Genomic DNA, 20191 nt, shown 5'->3' with positions numbered 1-20191 from the left:
TCAGAAGTAGACTAGATATAGGTAGTAAGTAACAGAGCATCCACATCATGTCACTCCCAGGAATGGCTACAAAGAAGGGGCCATGGTTGGGTCAGTAATGCTTTAATAAAACGAGTGGAACCTGTTACAACAACAGCTCTTTATTACATGGATTCAAATGCACAGCAGACCAATCATGTTCCCTGAAATTCAATAATCACATTCAATAAACGCCTGTTAGTGTGTTCCTCCCAACTCTGAGGGGCTTCCTTCGAATTCCCTGTACAAAGCCTTGCGCAAAGAAGAGGTTAAGCACCAGTAAGAACGACTGTTGCTAGCAGTTTTGTTTCTTCAACATCTTCATCTTCATAATCATCAACAACAAACATGCAGTTTCTTCTCTGTATGTACATGGCATTGTAACCTGGGTGCTACACTCTGCTTATGGTACAAAGTTTATAAATGCAATATACCAATACAAAGTTGAAGCCATTAAAAAGAGCTTAATAACTACTAGGAGATCATTAAACCTGGAGTGTTGATGGACTCTATGAAGAGATTTAGAAACAACACACAAACTCAAACGTAGTAAACGTTTTACTTGGGAAGGGGCGAAGGGGCATTTCTTATGTGCTACCGAGGGCTTTCGGGGTCGCTTCCGGCTCACTTTCTTTCCGCTATTATCTTTAGATACTGCAGAGCGTTGTGAGCTGCCTCACTCTGTGCATTGCCGCACGAGATCCCGGAGCCGTGGCAGACTGTGATGGGACTGGTGGAGAGTTCGGCCAGACACTGATACTGGCCATTGGCGCTCAGTTCTTCTGTAATGACACGTTCAAACATGATAGTTAATGCCAAGTGTACAGAAAGCAGATCCTTCATGAAAACAAGTTTTTACTACAGTCTTCCTTCCTAGTCTTCACTACAGTATAAATCTATGGTATCCTACTCCACTTCCTCATCGTCTTTATCATTCTTCTCCAAAAACCAAAACACAACTGCTCAGCGCTAGTGGTTCTCAAACACAGCTGTGCTTCCCAACCACCTGAGGGAACCTAAATGCAGGTGCCTTGGCCTCACTACAGCTTGCTCAGTCAGAAACGCAGGGTTCGGGGTGGGAGTAGCCAGATTCTTACATTTTCTTTTTAAAGCTCCCAAGGCCATTCTAATGTGGCTAGTTGAGCAGCGTTCGCAAATTGAACCGTAGCCAACTTTTTTTAGAGGGAAAAAGACCATCGGCTAGGGCACTGGAGAGACGGTGTTTTTCACTCTGGAGTCTAGGGTTACTGTCAGGAGACATGTGAACCAGGAAATACATGGCTCAGGGCAAGACCTATCTTCTGCCTTCATGTTCTTTCATTCTACATCTGTGCAGATAGTCTAGTTCCGTGTTGTATATACGGTACCTAAGCTCAGGAAACAAATGTTCTTCTCATCAACTGGTGAATCACTGTCACTAAAGATGGTTAGATGACACAAGGGAAAGAAGTAGAAACAGATGAGTTATAGTTTGTTAAAAGTGGCCACGATTCAATGTTATTCTGCTAGAGTCAATATTAGGAAACCTCCAGATACAGTGGAGGTGTTTTAATGTGTGAAGAGGCTTTCTAGTTCTATCATCGAGCTTTTTTTTTTTCCTTTTAAATTGAGGTAAAATTCATAACATAATCTTAACCATATTAAAGTGAACCATTCAGTAATATTTTGTACATTCACAATGTTGGGCAACTGCCATCTCTATCTAGTTACAAAACATTCTCATCATTTCATTTTCCCAAGAAGAAACACCATACACATCAAGAAGTTGCTCCCCATCTCCCCTACCCCGAAGCCCCTCTGGCAACCACCAATCTATGGAGTAAATTATTCTGGATATTTCATTTAAATGGTATATAATATGACCCTTTTGTGTCTTGCTTTTCACTTAGTATGTTTTTTTTTTTTTTTTAAGATTTTATTTATTTATTCGAGAGAGAGGGAGAGAGACAGTGAGAGAGGGAACACAAGCAGGGGGAGTCAGAGAGGGAGAAGCAGGCTTCCCGCCGAGCAGAGAGCCCGATGTGGGGCTTGATCCCAGGACCCTGGGATCACGACCCGAGCCGAAGGCAGTCGATTAACGCCTGAGCCACCCAGGCACCCCTTCACTTAGTATGTTTCTGAGGTTAATCCATGTTGTAGCATGTATCAGAACTTCATTTCTTTTCATGGCTGAATATTTAGTTGCACATATATACCACAACTGACTTAATCATTCATCCGCTGATGGACATTTGGGCTGTTTCCATCTTTTAGCTATTGTGAATAGTACTACTGTGAACATGTGGGTATTTGTTTGAATTTTTAAGTTTATTGTTATTTAACAATTGAAGTTTACAATTGTTTTGGGGATATACCTGGTGGTAGAGTTGCTAGGTCATACGGTAACTCATTTGAGGAGCTGCAAAACTCCTGTTTTCCACAGCGGCTGAACCATTTTATAGTCCACCAGCAGTGTGGGAGGGCTACAACTTCTCTACATCTTTGCCAACATTTGTTATCTTCTATTTTCTTCTTCACAGTAATCCCAGTGGGTATGAATTGGTACTTCACTGTGGTTTTGATTTGCATTTCCCTGATGACTAAGAATAGTGAGCATCTGTTTGTGAGCTTGTCGGCCACTTGTATATCTTTTTGTTTTGGAGAATGTCTAGGTTCTTTTGAAGGTAACTGCATAGAAGTTAGCCAAATTAGCTGATTGTGGTTTTTAGACTGCTGTTCTATATTTAGAAGAACGACTTAGTTCTTAAAATTGGTAAAATGCATTTCAAAGGCATCATTAATTCATAATCTCAAAAGCCACCTCAAGTTTCCTTCTTTTCCCAGATTCAACCATCCATAGTCCTGTTCATGACATGGCTTATTCATCTGTGTCTTAAACACCTAAAAAAGTGTGGGTACTTAATAAATATTTACTGAATGAATTCTCTTCCATCAGCCACCTCTTCTGACCATGTGTCTGTCCTAAATTCCTGGTTCGGCATCATTCTCAGTATATTAAAACATTGTATTCAACCCATCATTCAATCCTAAAGTAGCAGAGAAAAATCAGAAATTCTTTAAACACCTACACACCAGAGCTGGCAGCTCCTTCAAGCTGGGTCCCCACAGCCCACTGAGGATGGAACAAAGGATATCAAATTCTTCACAAATTACACTGATGTTAAATCAAGACACCAAACACTTGTGTGCACGCGCACACACCACACACACACACGCATGCACGCACGTCAGCTTTAAAAAGCAAATTAAAATCCAAAGTGACTTGCTTTCTATTCTATCCACATTTGTCTACCTAAATGACTAAGGGCTAGAGGAAATATAGACGAGGAGAGCTGGGATGGAATAAAGCTATAAAGTACTTGTCCCCACTGATCTCCTTCAATTGGCAAACAGTGACAAAGTGGAGAGAAGGGGTCTGGCCCCCACAAACTTAGTGCTTGTTCTAGAAACGTGGCTGCCTTTTTATCTGTCAAGCTCTCCATCAGGGCTAGTTTAACAGACACTGTATCTGCAGGGACTCTTCCCCTGATTGGACTCTACCGCTAATCAGCTACATCATCTCAGGCAGGTTTCTGAACCTCTCTGTGCCTTCTTTTTCTTTCCTTACATGTAAGGATAATAGACCTAACTTCACAGGATTAGTTTGAGAATTCAGGGAGCTGAACTATGTAATATCCTTAAAACAGGGCCTGGTCTATAGTCAAAACAATAAATATTAGCTGCCGTTTTTTATTATAACTATACAGATGTTAGCTATTATTATTATTTATAAGAATGGGACATACCAGTGATAAACAGAACTGCTCTAATTTTATATATATAAATATATACGTGTGTGAGAGGTGTGTATATATACATATATATATATACACACACCATTTCAGTATCCCTGGTCAGTGAAATAAACTGTAATACAGGCTTTGTTTCTGAAATACATTTTAAAAATAGGTTTTGAGATAAGCCAAAGAAAAAAAATCATACCTATATCCAAATATGTTATATTAAAACCTTGTTCCTTGGCGATTTCACTAAGCAGCTGGATGTAATCTGTATTTGGAATACTGAGGAGGCTCCTTTTCAGTAAGTTGATCTTTTCACCAGGAGAATTCCTCAAGGAATGCCAAGTACATCCTAAAGAATGTCCTACTACATTTGTCTGAAAAACAGAGATGAAGATTAAGACTCGTAACTCAGACTGAGTTCTAATGCTATAATTAAAAGTATTAGGCGCTCACATTTAATACTCTATAAAGCATGTTTAAATGAATACTATTTGGTTAACTTTCCCATTTTAAATGAGATAACACTAATAAGCACACATTTAACAAACACCGCGACGTCAGAGAAAAAAGAAGCATATGCACAAATATACTGGAAGTATTTAAAAATACTTTTGTATGGGACAAAGGTCTCTCAAATTTTCTGATGGCCACATTAAGATGTATAAGATATTTTTAAAAAGATGTAGAAGATATTTAAGAGCAGTATAAACAAACCTGCAAATAACTGAATCTGCCTAATGGAGCAATTTACAAATTAAAATATAAAATGATTTTATCTTTATGATTTCTTGTATTAAATACCAACCAATCACTCTGACAGCTGTGAAGCAGAAGACAAACTGTAGAAAAGGTGCAATGTACAAGTTAGGTTTGAGAAGAACAAGTTGTTCAAATGAATGGCAGGAGGTCATAAAGTTCTTACCAGACTTTTCCCAGAACCCAACAGAACTTTCTCCTTTGCCTCTTTTCTTTATTCTTCCCTATATCCTTCCCTTTCCACCTCTGTTCTTAGAATGCTTTACATTTCCATGTTAGTTTATTTTTCTCAAATTGCCTCATATATTATGTCAAAAAGCCCCACAAAAACAAAAAACAAAAAACAAACAACTGCCCTCTGAAGTAGGGCAACGTATCCATAGTCTTATTAATGAGACTGATGGAGGTTAAGGGATTTTCAAAAAAAGATCACAAGGATGGCCAGTATATAGAATTAATAATCTATAAAGTTTGCTAAATAGAATTTTGTATTCCTTGGTTGGAACTTTAAAAAATTTTGTTTTTTTAAAAAATTATAATTCAGGGGGTGCCTGGGTGGATTAGTCGTTAAGCGTCTGCCTTTGGCTCAGGTCATGATCCCAGGGTCCTGGAATCGAGTCCCACATTGGGCTCCCTGCTCCACGGGAAGCCTGCTTCTCCCTCTCCCACTCCCCCTGCTTGTGTTCCCTCTCTCGCCGTCTCTCTGTCAAATAAATAAATAAAATCTTTAAAAAATTATAATTCATTGATAGTTTCAATAAGAAATATATAATGAAGAATAGTCTCTTTTCCTTATCACTCCTTCCCAGAAGACATGTTTCACTTCCAAAAGGTACTTACTGTTAAAACTATTTCTTCAATAACCTTCTATAATTCTAAATTCAAGCACACACACACATAATCTTTTTATTTTACTTTTACTTCTATCTTCCTCCCTCCCTCCCTCCTTCTCTCTTTGTAGCTCCACACCCCATGTGGGGCTTGAACTCAGGACCCTGAGATCAAGAGTCATATATGCTCTACTGACGGAGCCAGCCAGGCGCCCCCATAATCTTCTTTTTAAACAAAAATGATAGCTTACTCTTCTGTATCTTATTTTCCTCATATCAACGCACATATAGGCATTATATTTATCTTACCAGTTTTCAATTATGGCTTTTGGGTTATTTCTGATTTCTTGGTTTTACTAACAATGTTACAATAAAACTCTTTTGCACTTGGATGACTTTATCTGTAGAATAATTTCTAGAAGTAGAACTGAGTCAAAGAGCACGTATGCTTTTAATTTTGAGAAAATACTTCCGGACTGATATCTAAACCAATTTATACTACCATCAACGGCCTAGGCGGGTGCTTGTTTTCTGATACCCTTGCCAACACCTGGGACTATCAAACTTAGTAGGTTTCATCTGTCTAAAAGGTGAAAATAATATCTCTTTAATTTCCATGAGTGGAGCTAATCATTTTTTTTTAAACATTATCTCTTTTTTATTGATGTGTGAGAGCTTTTTATGTGGTACTGAAAATAGTCCAATTACAGACCTGTGTTAAAAATAATTTCTTGTTTTAATTCTTAGTTTTATTTACAGATTTTTTTTTTGCTGTGTAATAGGTTTTATGGAGTCAAATTTATCACTTTTATTACGTCTTCTAGGTTTTAGGTTTTAAAAAGGTTTCCCCTATGCTAAGAATTTTAAAAAGGAAAGCTCTGCCGTGTTTTTTCATACTTGGTTTCAATTCTTATGTTCAAATTTTTGATCAATCTGAAGTTTATTTTAAGGAGTAAGGGAGCAACCTAAATACGTCACACACACACAGTTATGTACATCCTCCCCTCCACCCCCCACCATAAATGTGGCTTTGTTTCTACATTATTTATTGAATAATCCATCCTTTTGCCCACTGATCTAAAGTCTCACTATTGTCATATACTCTGCTCCTATGTGGATTATTGTCTATACCTGGATTCTCTATTCTATCCTCCGTCTATCCCTGTAACCAATACATGTTTCAGTACTATAGATTTAGAGTAGGTTTTATTCTCTGATAGGTATAATCCCACCTCCTGCACTCTTCCTTTTCAGTTTTCTTGGCTATTCTTGAGAGTTTATTTTTCCAGATAAACTTGGTAAAGCTGTATTGAGATCCAAGATGAATTCTGGTAGATTTTGAGTGAGACTACATTATCTTTTTATATATTTTACAATACTGAGTCTTCCTATTGAAAATAAGTAGTTTTACATTAATTCAATTTCTGTTAAATCCCTCAACAGAGTTTTGAAATTTTTTCCACGTGGGTCTGCACATTTTAAGTTTATTCTCCAGCACATTAGCCTCTTTTCTATTATTGAAAATGAGATCTTTTTCATTCCACCTCTTAATATTTGTAAACAGAAAAACTATTGGTTTTTTTTCCTAGTATACTTTTTTAGGACAGATTTCTATTTTGCTATAAAAGTATCAATGTTACCGAGCTTCATAAATTTTGTTAATATAACACCACAAAAAGTCAAAGAGTACAGAATTATTAAAGCAACAATCCTGAGCCTCATTCCAATCCTACATTCAGTCCCCTTTCCAGAAGCAATTTTTAACTTTCTTCTCTAATTATTCTAGTGGTTACCTTCATAATCCTAAATATGAAAAAGGTATTGGTTTTATATATTAATTTTATGATCAGTTACCTTGATGAATTCTCTTATTCTAGCAGTTTTTCTTTTACAGGGCTTTACAGGGACACAGTCATATTATTTGTAGTTAATGATCATTTTTATCTCTTCTTTTTTAATTCTTGATTTAAATTCAATTTATTTAACACATAGTGTATTATTAGTTTCTGCCTTCTAAGGGTAGAATTTAGTGATTCGTCCATTGTATATAACACCCAGTGCTCATTACATCAAGTGCCCTCCTTAATGCCCATCACCCAGTTACCCCATCCCCTCACCTACCTCCCCTCCAGCAACCCTGTTTCCTAGAATTAAGCATTTCTTATGGTTCGCCTATTTTCTTTTCTTTTCTTTTTTTTTAAGATTTTATTTGTCAGAGGGAGAGAGCATGTGGGCACGCCCACGACCAAGGGGAATGGCAGGAGAGGGAGAAGGAGGCTCCCAGCTGAGCAAGGAGCCAGATGCGGAACTCGATCCCAGGACCCTGGGATCATGACCTGAGCTGAAGGCAGACGCGTAACTGACTGAGCCACCCAGGAGTCCCCCTCTCTATTTTCATCTGATTTTACTTTTCCTTCCCTTCCCCTATGTTCATCTCTTCTGTTTCTCAGAACAACAGGGATATTTTAAAAGTGTTTGTCAATGATTGCCAAATATCTTTTTGGCATCCATTGACTGTTTTTCTCCTTTGACCCATTAAGGTGATTAATTATAGTAACAGATTTACAGAACCTATCCTTGCATTCCTGAAATGCAACAGATATATTCTTGCATTCCTGAAATAAGCCCAACTTGTCTACGGTGTATTATTCTTTTACTGTTGTACTAGATATTTTATTAAGGTGTTTCACTATAAGGGAGATTAATCCATAATTTTTTCCCTTGCGATTTGCTATAGTCAGGTTTTGGTGTTAGTGTTATGTTGGTTTTGAAAAATAAATTTAGAAGCCTGCCCTATGTATATATGTATTGCCTGGAAGAATTTAAATAGCATTGGAAATTACTTCTTCCTTGACGATTTAATAGAATTCACCTATGAAACCAGTTATAAACCTATTTGTGCTTTGTGATTTTGGTGTCATCTCTGATCCAATTTTAAAAGAAGTGAATGCAACGTTTTATGTTTTTCTATTAAAAAGGTAAAACCAAAATTATGTTACTTTATTTGTGTATAGTCTTTGATTTTTTTTTTCCCTACAGAATGAGCCCTTATTTTATTATCATCAATTAGGACACGCTATAGTCCTCACTTCTCATTCCCCACCTAATAAATCCTCAGATAATGTACCATGAGATGTACCTATATATGAACATCATAATCTCAAATAATGTCATGTATAGCTCAATCTCTTATGCTCTGTATTTGTTTGCCCAGCTGCCTACCTAGTATCTTTACTTAACATATTCTACAAACACTTCAGATTCAATATATCCTACTCACTGTAGATATTAACTCATTATCTTCTCCCCGTCAAGTCCCACTCATCTTGTGTTCCCCATATTACTGAATGGTACCACCATCTACTCAGTTGCTAATCTAAAAATGTTTACTTTCTCCTTTTTCCTTACTCCCCACATCCAAATCAATTACCATGCCCTATTCACCCCAGCTTTCAAAATAATTTTTAAACTGACCATGTCGACGGCCACCATTATTTCTCATCCATTTTCTGTAACAACAGTCTACAGGTCTCTAAGACTCCTTCATTCCCCATAGGGCAGCCAGTCACTCCCTTCTAAGCCTCTCCTTCCCAGATTAAAATTCTTTAGTGATTTTGCTCCACCCTCAGGATAAAGTTCAATGTCTCTGACTATAGTCGTCCCCTCCAGATTTAATCCCGCTTTGCCTTTCTGGCCTCATTGTCCAAGACACCCTCCTCCAACCCTATGCTCTGGCCACGCCAAACTATTTAGGGTTCCCAGATGACATATAATATTTTACTCTTGGTCTTTGTAGGTGCTCTTTTTTCTCTTTGGAATTCTTTTCCTCTGTTCTCATCCTGCAGGTCTTGGCTTAGATATTGCCTCCTCCAAGAAGTCTTCCTGAAATCCCCAGTCTTGGTTGGATCCTTCTGTGTTGCCGAGCCCTCTCTGAGAGGACCAGTCTGTCGGGTTCTTTTCTCTTTCGGGAGCCTACAAACTCCCCAGTGGCAGAGACTGTCTTATACATGCTATGCACAGAACCTGGTGCAAGGTCTGGCACACAGCATGAGCTCACGAAATGTCTGCTGAGTGGGTACAGGAATGACTGCACTGTCAATGTGAACGCAAAAATGGCACTCCTGGCTTATCCTCTTTAGGTCCCATCAAGTGGTTCTGCATTTGAACGTGTCTCCCAAGCCCTCTTACCTGGTCACCCTTGTGACAGCTAAAATTGGGGTCGTGTACATCTGAACAGTGAAGAGATTTTTAAAAATTAAAACTCTCAAGTGTCTATATGACAAGGACTTTAGGGAAGCTTCCTAGAGCAAGAGATGCTTAATCACATTGTTATCATAGGTGTCTTGGTCATTACTCACTAAAGAAATGTGGTTCTCTGGAGAAATATTACTGAATTTGGCAAGAAATTTCTCAGCAGCGTTTCTCTTGGCTTGTTTTTTTGATGCCCCCTTTCCTAAATAAAAAAGAAAGAAATGGTAGGTTTAGAAAATAAATTAGTGTCCATAGAGAATAATCACATGTATAAAGTATGATTTTTTGATCAGAGAACAATTTCATGATTTTTATATACTATTCTTTTGCTGATCTGACATCTTTGCTTATTGTGCTTCATGCAACTATTAATTCTTTTTTTTTTTAAAGATTTATTTATTTTAGAGAGCGGGAAAGAGAAAGCACATGAGTGCGGTGGGGAGGGGCAGAGGGAGAGTCCCAAGCAGACTCCGTGCTGAGCTCAGAGACTGATGCAGGGCTCGATCTGACAGCCCTGAGATCACGACCCAAGCCAAAACCAAGAGTTGGGTGCTTAACCAACTGCACACCCAGGTGCCCCGATACAACTATTAATTCTTACATTTATGGAGGCCTTTCTTTTCTTTGACATTTTATCTTTAATAGTTATACTTTCTGTTTTTAACAGGTATATTTCCCTATGCCTAGCTTTAATGAATCATTTTTGGTTTAATTCTGACCAAGTATTCAAATTTATCAAGGTACATTTGAATTACAGCTCTTATCTCTTGATGTCTACTTCTTGCTTACAATCTTCTATAAACTGACAACTATGTGGAATTTTTCTTTAACACAAATAAGAAGGGCACAGGAGATACTGCAGTTAAAAGACACCATAAGTATCATCTACTTCCATGCTTTTCGTTTTACAGATTTAAAAACTGAGGCCTAGAGAGATTAAGTAATTTGCCTACCCTCGCAAATTAAGGTGCATCAAGAATGGACATGAGGTGGGGCGCCTGGCTGGCTTGGTCGGTTAAGCTTCTGCTTGCATCGGCTCAGGTCACGATCTCAGGGTCCTGGGATTGAGCCCCATGCTGGGCTCCTTGATCAATGGGGAGCCTGCTTCTCCCTCTCCCTCTGGCCACCCCCCACCTCCCCGTGCGTGCTCGTCTCTCTCAAATAAATAAATAAAATCTTTAAAAAAAGAATGGAAGCTGGGGTTCCTACTTCCAGTCCAGTGCTTTCTGCATTGGCCCGCACTGCCTCTCAGGGCAAACGGTTGCTTATTACTTGAAACAGGTATCTAACCATTTTAAGTGCCATTTTAAGAATGATAGAAACATGATAGAGAAATTACAATAGGGACCCTCACTTAGTAGTCTATTAAGGGACTTTTTCCCCATCGTTTCTGGCCCTTACAACATGGAAGTTGCTATCATTCAAAGGGAAAATTTCTACTTTATTTTTATCTCATGCTATTTTTTTGCCTCCTAGTCTCTTATATCTTGTTTTCAAATGTGATCTTCCTCTAGTCCTCCAATCTTCTAGAACAGCTGTTGAAACTTCCAAGAGATTTACTGCTTTTTTCTAAAATGATTTTTTTTTAAAGATCTTATTTATTTGACAGAGAGAGACACAGCGAGAGAGGGAACACAAGCAGGGGGAATGGGAGAGGGAGAAGCAGGCCTCCTGCAGAGCAAGGAGTCCGATGCGGGGCTCGATCCCAGGACCCTGGGATCATGACCTGAGCTGAAGGCAGACGCTTAAGGACTGAGCCACCCAGGCGTCCCTCTAAAATGATTTTTAAGTCACTAACACATCAATGCAGGCTATGTAAAGTCAATTATTTACTTCTTTCCGTTAACAGGCTTTTCCATGATTTTTAAAAATATCGAATTAAGAAGCATAAGTATTCTTAAGCCAAATACTTATACTTAAATTCAACTGCAGTAAGAGACAGTAGAATAGGAGTATATCAATTTTTCTCCCCAGAAATATTTGAAAGGAAATCACAACAGAACTTTCTATGGTCATTCATCATCTGAAAATATTTCAAATGTCTTCAGTTGTATGAGAGTAAAAAGAAATAACTACCAGTTTCCATAAATGACTCTAGCCTACAAATTGTGGTATATTCTCTCTTATGCGCAGGTCCTCCCTCTTGGGAAAGGGTATATTCAGGAAGTCTCCAGCCATGATGAATAGCCAACTCCTAGAAAATCGAGATGAGGCTTTAGTAGTAATTTTTACTATGCAATGGCTTAATCACATAAATGACATCCTTTCATGATTTTGACCCCATTTCCATTTATATGTTTGAAAAGAATAATGATCTTCTGCAATGGAAAAATGGGGGAAGGCCTTATATTCCCCATAAATATTCCTGCATTTTATATCTTGCAAGCCCACAATACCAAAACTGAAGCAGCTTACTGCTAGGATAGGAATGGTGTTCTTCCATTAAGCCATAGTGAGCAAATATCAAAGAGCTCAAAGAGAAAGAGGAGCTACTATGGTCCTCTTGGGGAACATCTATGGGTCTCACGGTCATCAGTTCCGAAAGCCTCTGCCTTAATTGCAGACTTCCTGCCCACAGCTGGCTAACTACTGCACTGGAACAAGAGCACATGAGCGAAGGCGGCTAACAGACTTGGACAAAGCTGAGGAAAGATCACGGGAAGAAAACTCAAGAAAAAGACAGCAAGAAAGGGACCAAAGGACAGGCTGGAGAACGGGGAGGAGAGCTGTCCAACAGAGCACATGGATAATCCGCAAGAAGGATATTCTGCATGCAGAAATTCAAAGCTGATTTTTTTTTTTTGGTAGAATAAGCAAATAGACTACTTCCCCTTTCTTGAGGTAGGTTACCCGATTTGGGTTTATAAAATCTTCTGTGTCAACAGAAGTAGAAAGAGGTTTGTCACAAGAGTGGCAAGACATATTCTTAAAGTATACAACACTCTACCCATGTGCACTGGGGTCTGTTGATCTCAAATGAGAATTCCACAAACCAAAGGCAGATACTGTATATGGAAGAAAATCCAAAACGTAAATAAACAGGAAAATAATTTCAAGTTAGAGCTGTAATAGCTAATGATCATAACTGGGAAAACAAAATATTATACCATCTTATCTTTAAAATATTTATTCCTTGTTTCAGCCCTTATCATATTATCAATTTATGACATCTTTCTTCAATAGACATAATGTTATGTAAGGAAAAACCGTGTGACTTACCTGTAATGAACCAATAGGGTTAAGCTGGTTCTTTGGTTGCTTAGAAGGGTCAGGCATTAAGGGGTCAGGAACTGCAAAGCTAAACATTTTTTAAAAATGTTATAAAACAAAATAATTTTCCCCAAACTATTAAATAAATGACAAGCATTTCTTATTTAATCCTCTATGCCTCTGCTGTTCTCCACAGAATAGCCTTCTACCCCACCTCTTCTATGAGAATGTGATCTATCCCCTGTCCAAGGTCTAGCTCATATGCCAATTTCTCTAAGAAACCTATCCTGTTATGCTAATGAAACATAACTTCTCCCTCCTTTGAACCATTATTAACATTTAGGTTGACCCTTTCTTAAGCAAATTATTTTACCGTAAGTTATATACTCTGACAAATACATGTAATTTGTCCATCCCTCATCACACCGCTCCTGCATTCAGATGTAAAATCCTTTTGATGACAGAGCCTATGTATTACTTACCTCCGTAAGCCTTACAGGACTGTGCATATAATAGGTGCTCAATAAAAATGTATTTAAATAAAGCATACTACTGTTACAACCACACAAAAAGGGAAGCCTAATAATTAGGAAATTTAGCCCGGTAATGGGAATGATACAGATTATAAAGTTGTTTTTTCACTCTAACTATGGAAGACAAATCTGTCTGATCTACCATCTGCTCTAAACTAGAATAATCCTCCTAAGATTTATATGCAATGTGGCGTCTATGATTAGGGAAAAAGAGAACAATGTCTCCTAACTAGTTTGAAATTACTCATTAGTTAGGTGATGAGTGTCTAGCACTGAGTAAAGCTACGTTCAAGGTTACTACCACCTAGGCGACTGAACAGTCATTTCTTCCATGACCAAAAAGGTTCAGTTATTGCCACTTCCTCAGGTTGCTTTTCCACCTGCCAGAATGTGAAGCTTTACGGAGGCTGATGAGATAGGAATATTCACTTACAATGCTGCACGCCGAAGCTACCCAAATAATTGTGATGGAGAAATGAGAAAGCCTCTGTATTAAATCAGGCCACTTTAGACCTGATTACAGCTTAGTAATTCCCATTTTATCTGTCAAGAAGCACAAATATATAGTAAAGTCTGTTAGCCTTTTTTGCTGACAAAGTGAAGTGCCCATGTGCAGAAAGGATACTCCGTATGCTCATTTCTACAAATACACTCAACCCTTTGGGTTGACCTTTGGGCTGCACAGAAATAGCCTAGTCATCACCAGCGAGGGGAGAATCCAATACCTGCCATGCCCTTTGGCATGTCTACAAAGCCAGCATAAATCAGCTATAATGTAGGATCCCAGGGAATCAAGCACCATTTTGTGAGATTCAAAGCTTGTCAGTGCTTCATTCTAAACTACTCGAATGGTTTGGAAGGGCTTAGAAAGGGGAGGAGCACTGCATGAGAACCTAAGTACGTGCTAGACCAAAAGTTTTGAAGCTGGAGAAAAACCTCTCCTAAATCCCCCCGGGCCTCTGCTGTCCACTCTGAGCAGGTACACCAGACTGTACTTGAGGACTAACTGAGTGCAGGGAAGAGGAGAACTTAAAGGCTCAGCATGCTCCAGTGTGTCCATTAGAAACCAAAGGACATCACTCTAGGATACATGAGATGCTCCAGGACCAATACTCTCCAAAAGCACCTAAAGTGACAACCAATTTATTTTGGAAAAATCCCATCAAGACTTAACATCCCACTTAACATCTTGTATTTGGTATGCATTCTATAATAAAGGAAATCTCGTCTCCTTCCAAATTAGAATCTTCCGAAAAGTATTTTCCACTGATCTTTTTCCACTTCATAACTTATTTTATGTAGTGTAGAAATTATTACACTTTTTTTTTTTAAATATTTAATTTATTTATTTGACAGAGAGAGACACAGAGAGAGAGGGAACACAAGCAGGGGGAGTGGGAGAGGGAGAAGCAGGCTTCCCGCGGAGCAGGAAGCCAGATGTGGGGCTCGATCCCAGGACCCTGGGATCATGACCTGAGCCGAAGGCAAACGCTTAACGACTGAGCCACCCAGGTGCCCCGAAATTATTACACTCTTAACACAGGAAGATATTTGCCAGAAAAACTGGGGTTTTCTACTGTTGCATCCCACTGAGGGGGAAAAAAAGCCTAGTTCCTGAGAGCTTTCATTTAACAGTTAATTGCTGGAATGAATTTCTTAAGGATAAAGTTGTCTTTAGCGGATGACAGGTTTTCACAAGGAAATAAAATTTTAGAGCTAGATACTAACAACTGTTCACTTTGTTGCTTTTGTGAGCATGTTCAAACTTTCAATCTTACCTCAGCCATGATATTTTTGAGCTGCAGAATACAAAGAAATTTAGCTCACCAAATACTTGCATTGGCTTTCAAAATGTTTATGGCAGCCTCTGCAGCTCTATGTTTCGCCAGCTTCTTACTTGTACCTTCACCTGAATTAAGGTAAAAAAAGAAATGTCTTATGTGTTGTGAAAATGTGAGGCTTGCGTAGACATTTGCATAATACAAAGTCACTACAGTTTATATATATATACACACAAAGTTAATAAAAATATATACTACATACTGTAACAAAATATTCCCATGAAATACATAAATTAAAACCCCATAATTTTAAGTTTTATGTATCTAATTCTATGTATACCTATTATTAAAAATCCTTGTGTATATTTATTACATAAAATGGTAATAAAGTAGACCATGTCATACTTTCTGAAAAAAAATGCAACTTAGTATTTTACTCTTCCTTATTCCTAGAGAGAGGAAATGCTATAAAAAGAAGTCTCCTCTAAGGGAGCCACTTATATCAACACTGTTTGACAGCAAAATGTGCACAATTTTATTCCAATAGTCCATCCTATACTGCATTAATCCCCTCTGTTTGGCTAAGCAGTCCTGGCTACATGTTGGGTACAGTGGGAGAAGGTTTATATAGGGAGCGTGAGAGATGATGTTATGTGTCTTCCATACAATCTATATCCCTTACCTAAGTAGCTAACAGGGTGGCAGGGGACAGGCCTGACTCATCACTGAAACTGCAGCCTAATTTCAGTAAGCCATCACACCTGTTAAATGGTAAATTCAATCTTTTGCTTTCTGAGTTCAAGCTAGGTGCTGAGAACCTTTCAAAAGTGGTACCAGAGTGCTGATATCCACTTCTCTGGTGTGGAGGAAAGGAACAGGATAATGGAATAAATTTCAACTGTAACCCTCAAATGTCAGGGCATACAAACCATACACCTTTATCCACTAACCTAGGGATTTAGGGACACTGGGGAGTATGAAACAGAATCCCTGCCCTTAAAGAGCACACAGCCTAGTGCAGGATTTTGTCTGTAAAGAGGCATCTGAAATACAGTCGCATGTGTTAGAACCAGCCTAAGTGCAGGCTGGCGGGGAAGCACACGAAAGGGGCAGCTCCCCTCCTCTTGGTAAGGATTCAGAAAGGTTTCAGGAAGGAAGAGATAACTGAACGAAGACATAAAAGACTAGTAAAAGCTAGTAAGATGAAGAGAGCTGGGGGTTAAGAAGAGCATTCTAGGCAAAGAAAAGTGCCCTTGCCAGGGCTCAGAGGCAACACCCAGCATGGGGCTCTCAAGAGCCCCAAGGAGCTGGGGAGGTAGGAGCTTAAGGAAACGATAAAAGGCTACAGGACTGGGAGGGTAGGGAGAGAGGTCCAAGAACAGTCTTCTAAATTTGTGCTTCTCAAACTTTAATGTGCACAGGAATTGCCTGGGAATTTTGTTAAAATGCATATTCTAGTCCTGCAGGTCTGGCATGGGGCCTGATATTCCGGAGGGTTTGCATCAAGTGCCCACGTGATAGTAATGCTGCTGCTGATCACGTTTCGAGAAGCACGGCCGTGAAGTCAGATCAAGAAATCTGTATTCAACCAGAAGGTGATGGGCAAACCACTGAACGGATTTGAAGAGCAAGAAGCACACGAACAGATCTGAATGCCAGGGTCATCCGGGGAATGGACAGCCCGAGACTAGAGGCTGAGAACAGCAGCGAGACAACAGCTGCGGTCCAAGTGCGAGACATCGGCGGCCCAGACAGCAGCAGTGGGGAGACAAGGGAAGCAGGCAGATGCCAGAGCTGCTTAAGAAGTAAGACTTGGTGGAAGAGTGGGCAAGAGGCAGAGGGAGAAGGAGTCAGGAAAATGAAACCCAACTTTCTAGTGTGAGCCAACAGGTGATGGTGGTGCCTTTAGTGAGCTAGGGAATGCAGAGGGAACAGACTTGAGGGAAGAGAGATGGAGTCAGTCTGGGACAATGAGAGACTGAGGTGCCTTTGGGTCATCCAAGTGAAGATGCCCAGTAAGCACAGGTTGATAGACCGTTCCATAACCGGACCTGGGCTGAATGAAGACAGAGATTTCAGGATATTTGGCCTTTAGATAGCACTTGACGCTGTGGAGGCACATAAACTTGCATAGGATGACGGGGCAGTGTGAGGAGAGCAGGGGCCCAAGCAGAACGGTTAGTGGCCATAAGTTGTTAATCCCTGGCCCAAGACATATTGAAGGGAAAAGGACTATTTCTTTTCTTAAATTTTCACTGAAAATTTAAAAATAGACCTGCTACAGGAGTAATGCAAAGATCCCGTGGTTCATTGTGAGGAGACTTCCAGCTAGCACCTACAATCCACTTGCCTCATCTAGATAAAAAAGTCTCAACATTTTCTTAAAGTCGTTTCAAAGAAAATAGTGGACTCCAGATTTTCAGGGACCTAAACAATTGATGCCTTTAGATTACCAGATGGTGCAACTCCAACCTTCCCGTTGAATTGTTTTCTTGGCATTCTTCCGATTTAAATTTAGTATTATTTTTTGTTTGCAATTAAATAGATACATAAGAAACAAAATGCCTACATTTACAAATGGCAACTTTAGTTATCATTTGTTCAAGTTCACAGACCATAAGGGGAGTCTGAACTCTGAAACTTCACTGCTATGTGACTTTGGGCATGTTAACTGATAATTTCTCTGAACCTGTTTCCTCACATATAAAAAAGGAGATGACATCTTACTAAAACTGGTACAGTGTCAGGAACTAGACGGTGCTATGAAATACGGTATTTGTGCCGCCTTCCTCATTTTGCTTGGATACAGAATCAAGTGTGGTACAATGGGCCCAAAGTGCCAGGTGAGTCCATACAAAGAGGGGAGAGGCTCAGAAAATTCTGGGCTCATGGCTCCTGGCATCGTCCATACTCTATGACACTATAAAACTTGTCAGCACCTACTGATCCAGCTGTGGTCGCTCCAAGAACCTTTCCTGCTTCTCCCTAATTCTTAAAAGAACCCTAGGAGGATCCTAGGGGATGTTTCTGAGCTTCTCTTGGTATCTGGAGAAGAGAAAATTAGGGAGAGAATCAGATGAAGTTGGAAAGTCCCCATGACCTGAGATGAGAGGTCTCTAGTTTCAAGAGCCTGCTCCTTACAGCTGTCCCTGGTAAAAAGGTCACTTTTCCGAACTGAAAAGCAATACCAAGGCTCGCCGGCCAACCCACATGATCATGGGGTTAACTGTGCATACAGACCTGTGCAGGTGATGTCACCAACGGTTACTCTGAAGGTGAAAGTGGGTACGTGTATTTGCACATCCGATCTTTCACATTCATAAACCGGGATGTTCTTGGTCTTCATGCCGTATTCGTGTAATACCTGAATTGGTGTTTTCCCTGGCTTAGCTGTAATCATCTTCCCCAAACTGCAAAAACCAGAAAAAGGTGTGCTTTGCATGCCAAAGCGGGGAGGGAAGCAGAAGCATACAGAGGCTAGTTTTGACTGCCACCAACACTGATGCAGGAGGCGCCGAATCTCCCCTGCGGCCAGCGCCAGAGATGGCGAAGCGCCCCAGTCTCCCGGCCCCGCTGCGGCGGGCAACCGGCAGGGTGAAAGAGGGCTTTCGGGAGATAACTTCAAAGCGGGTAGGAGTCATTCCCTGTGGTCTCTCAGGACCAAGCCCACATTAACCCCTCTCCCCGGTAGCGGCGGCGCGCCACCTCCGCCCACCCCGCGCGCAGCCCGAGGCCGCAAGAGGGGCGGGGCCAGGCCGCAGACCCCAGCCCGCGCGCGGCCGAGAGGGCGGAGCCGAGTGCCCCCGGGTCCGCCCGCAGCCGCGGGGGCGAGAGCAACGAGAAGGGGTTTTACCCAGAATGCCGCTGGAAAGCGGGCTCCTCAGCCCCGCCTCTCGTGCCCACCGCTCCCGGCCCTCCCGGGCTCGGCCCCGACTATTCGGGCGCTGACCTGAAGGTCCCGCTGTCCTCGCGCTCCAGCGGCGGGGCTGCGGCGCGATGCCTGCTCTGGGACATAGCGGGAAGGGACGGCTTGGCGGCAGGCGGAAGAGTGGTGCGGAGCGATGTCCTCGCTCCCCGGGTCGGCCGGTCCCCAAGAGGAGCGCTCCAGCGCCGCCGCCGCCTCCTCAACTCCCCCTTTCCTCCCGGCTTGCGTCCCTCTTGCGAAGGGGACGGGCGGAGGCGGAGTCTCGGTGCAGCAGTGCCGGCCACGCCCCCTCGCTGCCCGGGCTGCGGGCCATACTCCAAGCCGGGCCCCGCCTACCGGCTCGCCTGTCTCCTGGGCGCCCGGCCCCGCCCCTGCTTTCCAGACTCCGCCCCTTTCCCAGTCCCGGCTCCTCTGGCTCCCGCCGGTTCCCAGCCTTAGCCTGGCGGATTCCCAGCACTTACCCCCCACCACGGCCTTGGCGTGGCCGCAAGTTCTGTGTCCTTAAAAGGAGACGGTTTCCGGCCCGGAGAGGCGGCTTGTTGGGAGGCAAACCTCACAGTGTGTGAGGCCTGAGGCTCAGCTTCTTTTTCGGTGGTGGAGCTGAAGGAGGTTAGGGATCGGGGCTGCGTCACTTTAAGAAAAAGATTTCAGGATTCTAAATGCAAAATTGCTACGGAACGTCCCTGAACCTGGCCCCGAAGCTTGGGACTCGCTGTATATCCGCCTTGGGGGGCTGCAGTGGGCTCTCCCGGTCTGCGCCCTGCTTTGAGGAGCTCGCAGGGATGTCCGGGGAACCCCCCCCCCACCTCTGCCTCCGGGTGGTTTCCATTGTCTTTAGGTTTTGGTCGCGAGAGGAACGCTGGGCCGGCGGATCTGAGCAGGGCCTGTTAAGTGTAACGAAGGCTTTTCTGTGGGATCCAATTAAATGCTGTTTCTGTACACCTGCCTTGTTAGTCGTAATTGCGTTTGTCTGGGATGCACCACCTTAGGTGGGGATCAGACAGCGACGGTAGATGTGTCGCCTAGGGGTTTGTTAGTCACTTACAGAAATGACTCCCTGTGCTTTCTCTGTGATGTGGAAGATTGCACAGTGCTGTTCACACAA

At 41.4% G+C, this 20191-nt stretch overlaps 1 protein-coding gene across 1 annotated transcript; it reads right to left on the bottom strand.

Moving 5' to 3' along the window:
* Positions 1-124: 124 nt before the first annotated feature.
* On the bottom strand, positions 125-19343 carry PRKRA (protein activator of interferon induced protein kinase EIF2AK2). Its single transcript, XM_035007653.1, has 8 exons — positions 19111-19343; positions 18402-18571; positions 15208-15289; positions 12857-12935; positions 11714-11831; positions 9745-9839; positions 4000-4174; positions 125-800 (listed from the first exon to the last, which is right to left on the bottom strand). The coding sequence occupies exons 1-8, from the start codon at positions 19173-19175 to the stop codon at positions 643-645; spliced, it is 942 nt and encodes a 313-aa protein (XP_034863544.1). The 5' UTR covers positions 19176-19343; the 3' UTR covers positions 125-642.
* Positions 19344-20191: the final 848 nt, after the last annotated feature.

This window comes from Mirounga leonina, unplaced genomic scaffold (assembly GCF_011800145.1).
Source record: "Mirounga leonina isolate KUSES-001 unplaced genomic scaffold, KU_Mleo_1.0 Mir_151, whole genome shotgun sequence".
NCBI classification, from domain to species: domain Eukaryota; kingdom Metazoa; phylum Chordata; class Mammalia; order Carnivora; family Phocidae; genus Mirounga; species Mirounga leonina.
Note: the sequence above shows the minus strand (reverse complement) of the source record. Positions and strands in the feature narration are given on the sequence as shown.